At 35.7% G+C, this 7,953-nt stretch overlaps 1 protein-coding gene across 1 annotated transcript; it reads left to right on the top strand.

Annotated features, from left to right (window-relative positions):
- The first annotated feature begins 4,507 nt into the window (after nt 1-4,507).
- Nucleotides 4,508-6,533, top strand: LOC119358729. Its single transcript, XM_037625162.1, has 2 exons — nt 4,508-4,529; nt 5,936-6,533. Exons 1-2 carry the CDS (start codon nt 4,517-4,519, stop codon nt 6,259-6,261), a joined length of 339 nt encoding a protein of 112 aa, XP_037481059.1. The 5' UTR covers nt 4,508-4,516; the 3' UTR covers nt 6,262-6,533.
- Nucleotides 6,534-7,953: the final 1,420 nt, after the last annotated feature.

Raw genomic sequence — 7,953 nt, 5'->3', positions numbered from 1 at the left:
CAGGAAAATGAAGAGATATACAAGGAATAAACAATATCTTCGGATAATCCCGACAAACTGAGGTGGTTGTTCCGTAAGAGCGCAATTGTATGCCTTTCTTGTTATATCGGTTACAAGTTATGTGTTCTACTTCATCTTCCGCTGAAATGTCAAAGATAATTTGATTCTTGTCTATGATTACGATTCATGTAAAAGTTGCGCGTGCCGGACATCCATTATCCTATAGAAGAGATGGTTATATTTTGTTGTCAATTTCTACCTTGAGCCTTCCTCCTATATATAGGTATGTTAACTGCACCGAGTGTTACATACTTGCCAGCAGGGAGTTGCTTGAAACATGTAAGTTGTGAGAGATATTTTTGCTTATAACTATGACCAATGGCCAGAGTAATATCTTTGAAAATTGACCATGTGTTTTAATTGTGTGTCAGCACATGGCCTTCTAATAAATAGAATCAATTAATAATATCTCCACTAGCACCTTAGGTTCAATATTTATCATTGTATTCAAAATGTTTGATCTATTGCTTCTGACTAATAAACGAGAAACTACTAGAAACTTGCACAATTTAATGCCAATAAAGATGCTTGAAATTTATCTTGTTCGATCATATAGGATCTTTAGTCCCTTAGAGTTCTAGAATGCAAAAACAAATCTTCCAGGAGATAATTTTGAAAACCACTTCACTATATCTATATAATCTCCAAATTAATGCATGACTAACCAACAAATAAGAAATTCATTCATTTACACTCTTAGTAAATTCTTAGTTATAGTATCTTACACCTCTATAGATACATATAATCTCATCTTAAAGTCTATAAATGCTTGTGATCTTCAACCTTTCCGTTTGATTTTCTGTTGTCAATATTCTTGTCACATATACCTATATATCTCATATTCACGAAATTACTACCTTGTTTTCTAGCTTAATTGCATGCACATATCAGACAATTTTGACAAAAATGTGTCAACTCATCCAGCGGGGAAATGGCGAAGAGAAGCACTATTGTGCTACTACTTGTCCTTGCAATTGTGTTATCATACAGTGTCTTGGAGGGCGTTGCACACCAGAGCCAAGTTGCATTCTCTTGCAAAGTGATGAATACAGAACAAAAAGCACCCTTTAGTAGGATGATTCCATCGCTTGGTGGGCAGGTTCTTGGTGCAAGGAATGCAGGAGGTGTGAGCAATAATGCTGAAATAGCAAATGTTGAAACTACAACTACCGCAGATTCCCATCATGATGTCTCTGTGAAAGATTTTCGTGGGATTAACCACAAACCACCACCTTATAACAGACCATAATGATGAACTAAGAAAGAGGGCCATGGGCAGAAACTAGATATCCATGGATGAATTAATTATCAACTTGATGATTTCTACACTAAGATGTAGTTCTTTGTTATGTGTGTAATGTAACTGCTTGTCAGACCTGGATGGTGTGTTGGAGTGTCAAGCTATTTACTGCTCTACTAATATTGTACAAGGTAGTAGTGTACTAAAATGCAGAATAAATCAAGCTCATGGTCCATGGTAATGGCAACTATTTATATGTTCCATGCGATTCTTTGTCATGCTACAAGTAAACCAACTTCAAAAACTATTAGACAAATTAATATATATAGTAGCTGAAGCCTTTTCTGACAATAATATATGATTTTTACGGTTAATCAGTCATGATTTTGTCTCATCGGGTATGGTTTTTCTAGCTACGGTGGGAATTAATTAGTGGCCAGCTATCCTGATATAGAGCTAGCTAGGGATGTGCGTACTTAGTACAAACCAGGCAGGAAAGGGAACTTGACATGCTGACAAGCATAGTTGGTGTTGTTTCCTACCCTCATGATAGGTGAGCTGAGCCTGGTAGTACATGCACTTCAACAAGATGAACAAAGCAGTAGCAAGGAAAATGATTTTTGTCCACCTTTAAAACTACTACCTCAGATCCATAATAAGTGTCGCAGTTTTGAAGTAAGGTGAACTATCCTTAGTTCAAAATTACGACACTTATTTTGGATCGGAGCAAGTAATATTTTAATACAAAGAAGTCATCTTAGACTACATGTACAGTGAACCACTCCCTGATAATGAATCGCCATCAGATACGTCTTTCAAAAATGTATTGTCTTTGTATCATGATCCAGCTGTGATGATCAACAATTCCATATATAAGATTAGTTTTTCAACTCCGCTTGTCCCTACACTCTATGAAACTTAATTCAAAAAAAAATAGAAAACAAAATCAAAAGAATATGAAACTTTGCGACGTCAAATATGCTCAAACTTTGAAGGTCCTTGCAAGTTTTCATGAAGAAAAATAAATTCAAGGAGCTCTACACAAGAAAAAAGATTTCAGTGCTCAAACTTTTGAGCACTTTTAGCATTGATATATGTACACCTTTGTCTACATGATATTTCATTATCAAAATTTGCAAGCACCTAATACATTTGAGCATATTTGATGTTGCAAAGTTTAAGTTTATTTATTTATTTATTTGAATTTACTGTTCATAGAGAGTATAGGGACACATTCACACCTTTCTCTTCCATACATTGAACTAGATTTACTAAATATAAATACGGTTTATGAAATATATCACATATATTTATTTATTTTTGAACTATCTGATGCAATACATCGCCCCATACTGTTTGTAATTACTCCCTTTGTCCCGGTTTATTAGGCCCTCTTTTATTTTGAGCAAAGTTTGACCATGAATTCAACTAATAAAGCGTAAAGTATATGTCACAAAAATTATACCATAGAAAATCGGTTTCAATTGCAAATCCTACAATACACTTTTTATATAATATACTTTATATATATATATATATATATATATATTTCAAATACATGGTCAAAGTTAGACCAAAATACAATGGGGCCTAATAAACCCAGATAGAGGTAATAATTGCGTATGGCAATTTATCTAACTATATATGGGCCACTCTCTATGCATTATGTCCTAGACTATATCATATTCATGTGATATGCACTTAGATATAACCCCTCCAATGCATTGTATATTGTTGTTGTATCTAAAATGGCTCTCATATAATGTGTTTTGTGATGGAGTTATCTTCATTTTGGTGCTAACAACTATATCTTGATTACGATACGATAACTCTATTTTTTCTTCATTAAATAGGGTGACACATTAGGATTTGAATTAGGTGTCATAACTAAGATATATTACAAGGTGGAGCACTGGGACTGCCATAATGAAAGTTTCCTAAGACAGATCTGCTAGCCAGCAGCATGTAGATTTTTAGGGTATGTATATGGTAAACATTCAATACATTTATACTCCCTCCTTTTCGGTTTGTTATTCATATATAAAAAATTAATTTAAACAAGGAGGGCCTAGTTAATCGCTGGACCACATAATTGTGGAGCATGCATTGCCCTCTCGCCTTCATGCATTTGTTGGTTCCACAAGAAGAGTAAAAAAGCAAGGGGAATCGGTTTTCACCCGCTTCTCCTTAAATTAACTGGTCAATTCTCTTACGCCTAATTAATTGATGCGGCAAATATTATGCTTCCATTTTGGGAGAAAAAAGGAGCCTATTCCCATAGCATTGGCCCTTACAAACTGAAATTATGTTATTTAGACGAGCCTAATAAACTAAAAAGGAGGGAGTAATACTCTTTGTCACTGGATGCAACAGAGAGAGAGAGAGGGAGAGAGAGAGAGAGAGAGAGAGAGAGAGAGAGAGAGAGAGAGAGAGAGATTATGTATTTTCTTTTTAGAGATTGGTAGGTTGAATTTGCATGCACAAGTAATTAGAATGATAATCTAGTACAAAATTTCCATATATGATATAATCTAGTGTTGGTGTTAAATTATGTTTTGGTTTGTGGGTTGTAGGAAACATTAAATTTAGAGATCATAGTGTACAATGGTGTGAATATCTATGACTGAGGACGATATATTACAAGAACCTGGACTATGTTAGAAAAATCATGATATCTATGATATCTAGTGCTGTAGAATGAAACTACTTTTAGTTGAAAGTTGTTCAATACAACAACAAAACCTTTACCTTTTGAGTGATGCAAAATAAGTGCATATAGGTGTGCCAAAAACATGATGATCATTTCCCCATCCCTTTGGATAGACTTAGTTAACCAAACATATATGGGTTATAGTAAAATGCAATTTACTTTTCAAATATAGATGTGTGCGGGGAAATGTAAAACCATACAAGGAATATAAACTATCTTGGGATAACCCCGACAAACCAAAGTGGTTCTTCGGTAAGAGCACCATTGGATCACTTTGTTGTTATATTGGCCACAAATTATGCTTTCCACTTCAGCTTCAGTCGGACATGTTGGAAATGACACAACTTGTGTTTATGATTATTAGTCATGTAAAAGTTGCGCATGCTCGACATCCACTATTGAATATGAGAGATGTTTATCTTTATTTTTAAGTTATATCATTGAGTCTTTCCCCTATATATAGGCACGTTAGTTGTTTTGAGCATTACATACTTGCCATCAGGGAGATGCTTGAACCATGTAAGTTTGTATGATATTTTCCCCATATTCCATATAAATGCATGTTCTCTATAAAGTGGTGTACCAATCCCTTATAATTCATTATCAGTATGTCAGGATATGAGACATTCTATTTACAAATATATAGATTCTTCTGATTGTCAAAACCATTCAGTGAGACAAACATAATTATGTTGCCGGTTAGAAACAAAGTAATACACGTGTGCACACCAAAACTCTTAGAGAAGTATTTATAACTTTGCATAAAATTGTGCGCATCAACAACTTGTGAATCAATGGCAGGGTAATATGTTTGAAACTGACAATGTATTCTACTTCTTCCTTTAAAAAATATAAGATGTTATAACTTTTTTTCTGGATCGGATGTAAATAGACACGTATCAATGTGTTTGCATTTCAGTTTGTATATAGTCCATATAGAAATATCAAAAACATCTTATATTTGTGAACGGGGGAGTACTCAATTGTATGTCACCACATGGGATTTTGAATAAATAGCATTTATTAACAATATTCCCACCAGCACCTTATGTCAAATAGTTGTCACAGGTTAAAAATGCTTGATATACCGTTTTGGAGTAATATGGAGCACATCAATTTGTCGTGTGTGATCCATATTGCTAACCAACATGCCCCAAATTTCTTTTGTTAGATCTTATCGTATCCTTTGTGAGATCGATTTCACTTGTTACTGCCCTCGAAAATATGTCTAAGTTTTCTCCGCTAGGTGCTAGATCAGAACAAAATATTTTAAAAAATAATTTTGAAAATCTTATTAGAGTTGTCCCAAATATTTTGTACAAGGTATGTTACAGTTGGTGATGGAGTTGTACTATATGTAGGCAGGGCATGGAGTCTTGTTCAAATAGGACACTTATATCCTAGACCTGTTATACAATGTGAGGGTAGACACACAATGTAACATATGCCAATATAATAGCACATGCGCATAGGTGGTCAGTTTGCAATATTTTAGCGGTGTCACGGGGAGGAGCGCCCGAAGTCATGCCCCACGAATGTAGCCGAGCTCGGTGGTCCTCATTAACAAATCTTGGTGTCTTTGCTTGGTTCTCAGTAGATCAACTATGTGCCTCAGATTACTCTAATAAACATCTATGTTGTATCAGTTATCCAAATTGAGAATTATTTCACAACAACTAAGCAGTTCATCCGCCTGCACTCCTGTTAATCTCTTTGTTGTATATATATGTAATCTCTTACACCACTATGTGCACACGTATAATCTGATCATGAAGGTTTAAAATCCCTTTTATTTTCTCCTTCTACCCTATCTAGTATTGTAGCATACCTAGTATCACTTACAAAATTTAAAATTCTCATTGAATTCTAGCTTCATTACATGTACATATATTATATTTATATAAAATCTGTGTCAATTCATTCAGCGAAGAAAATGGTGAAGAGACATACCGTTCTCCTACTACTTGTCTTTGTAATTATGTTCTCCTACAATGTCCTGGAGGGTGGTGCATACCAGAACCAAGTGGCATTCTCTCGCAAAGAGCTGAAAGCAGAGCAGAAAGTATCCTTTACTGGAATGGATCCATCGCTTGGCGGGCAGGTTTCCGGCGCGACCGATGCAGGAGGTGCAAGCAATAACGCTGAAATATCAAATGCTAAAACTACTGCTGCCACGGAGTCCCACCGCGACGTCTCATGGGATCAGTTCCGTGGTATCATCATCCACACCCACCAGGTCAAGAAACCATAATGATGAACTAAGACAAACGACCATGGGCACCAATCTGATATATATCCATGGATGAACAAATTATCAAGTTGGCAATTTCTACACTAAGATGTGGGTTCTCTGTTATATATGTGTGTGTAATATAATATGGAACTGATATATTGTAAGACTTGGATGGTATGTTGGATTATGAAGCTACTTATTGCTGTACTAATTATAGTACATGGTATTGTACTATACACTGCAGAATAAACATGCCCACGGTCCATGGTAATGCCCACTATTTATAATTATATCTTCCATGTGATTCCTTGTCGTTCTTCAAGTAGAACTACTTTCCAGTACTAGTAGACAAATCTATATAGTGTCTCAAGCTTGTTTTCATCAGTAATATCTGAATTTTAAGGTTAAAGTTGGTCTCTATTATCCGTACATGTATATTACAGAAAGAGAAAAGTATGTTTTTAGTCCCTCAAGTTCCTAAAAAGTATATACTTGGTCCCTCAAGATTTTTTGGTATACATTTGATCCCTCAAGTCTCAAAACCGGATAAATTTACTCCAAAACCAGATTTTGACTGGGTTTGACAGCACAGACATTGACCGGGTTTGACCGATGAACAGTAAATTCGTAAAAAAAAATGAAAAACAGTTCAAAAAAATTTGAAATTTTTTGTCATGCAACATGCTCACATGCTCAAGGTGCGTGCCAAATTTCCGGGTCTTTCGTCACACGAGGTACACGTGGCAAAAAAACAAAAAACTACTCCCAGTGAACAGTAAAATAGAAAAAATAACAAAAAAAAAATTAAAAAATTAAAAATTTGTGGGGTTCAATATATTGGTGTGCACAAGGCCCGTGCAAAAATTTAGCATCTTTCGACATTCGAGGAGCTCGTGGCAGAAAAAACAAATTTTCGTTCACAAAAAAAGCCAAAATTTGTTTTTTTGCCACGAGCTTCTCGAATGTCGAAAGATGCCAAAATTTTGCACGGGCCTTGTGCACACCAGTATATTGAACCCCAAAAAATTCAGTTTTTTTTTATTTTACTGTTTATCAAGACTTGAAGAGTAGATTTTTTTTTTGCCACGGGCACCTCAAGTGTCGAAAGACGAGGAAATTTGCCACGCACCTTGCGCATGTAAGCATGTTGCATGTCAAAAAATTCAGATTTTTTTGAAATGTTTGACTTTTTTTACGAATTTACTGTTTGTCGGTCAAAGCTGGTCAAAGTCTGCGTGGTCAAACCCGTCAAACCCGGTCAAAATCTGGTTTTGGACTAAATTTGTCCGGTTTTGAGACTTGAGGGACCAAATGTATACCAAAAAATCTTGAGGGACCAAGTCTGTACTTTTTAGGAACTTGAGGTACTAAAAACATACTTTTCTCTTACAGAAATGTACATATTTTCCAAGATGAAGGAGAGTGGGGTACACAAACTGTCCATGACCCTCCCCTGCACGACCAACCACAAATTAGACGCCCACAAAAAAAATTCAACCTAGCAATTAGGCCCATTATTAGTAGTCTGTTAGCCTAAAAATTGTAGTTTCATGATGATAACATGTGGTGACAGCAGGGGGTCGTGGCTGCTCCTGGTGCACAGCTATTATTAGGTAGTTGCACATATAGGTGTGAGATGCTCATGTGGTGCTGAATTATGCATTTGCTTGCATGTCATCAGCGTTGTGCGGTCGTGCACATACAAGCCTG

The sequence above is a fragment of the Triticum dicoccoides genome, chromosome 2A (genome assembly GCF_002162155.2).
Source record: "Triticum dicoccoides isolate Atlit2015 ecotype Zavitan chromosome 2A, WEW_v2.0, whole genome shotgun sequence".
Classification (NCBI taxonomy): Eukaryota; Viridiplantae; Streptophyta; class Magnoliopsida; order Poales; family Poaceae; genus Triticum; species Triticum dicoccoides.
Note: the sequence above shows the minus strand (reverse complement) of the source record. Positions and strands in the feature narration are given on the sequence as shown.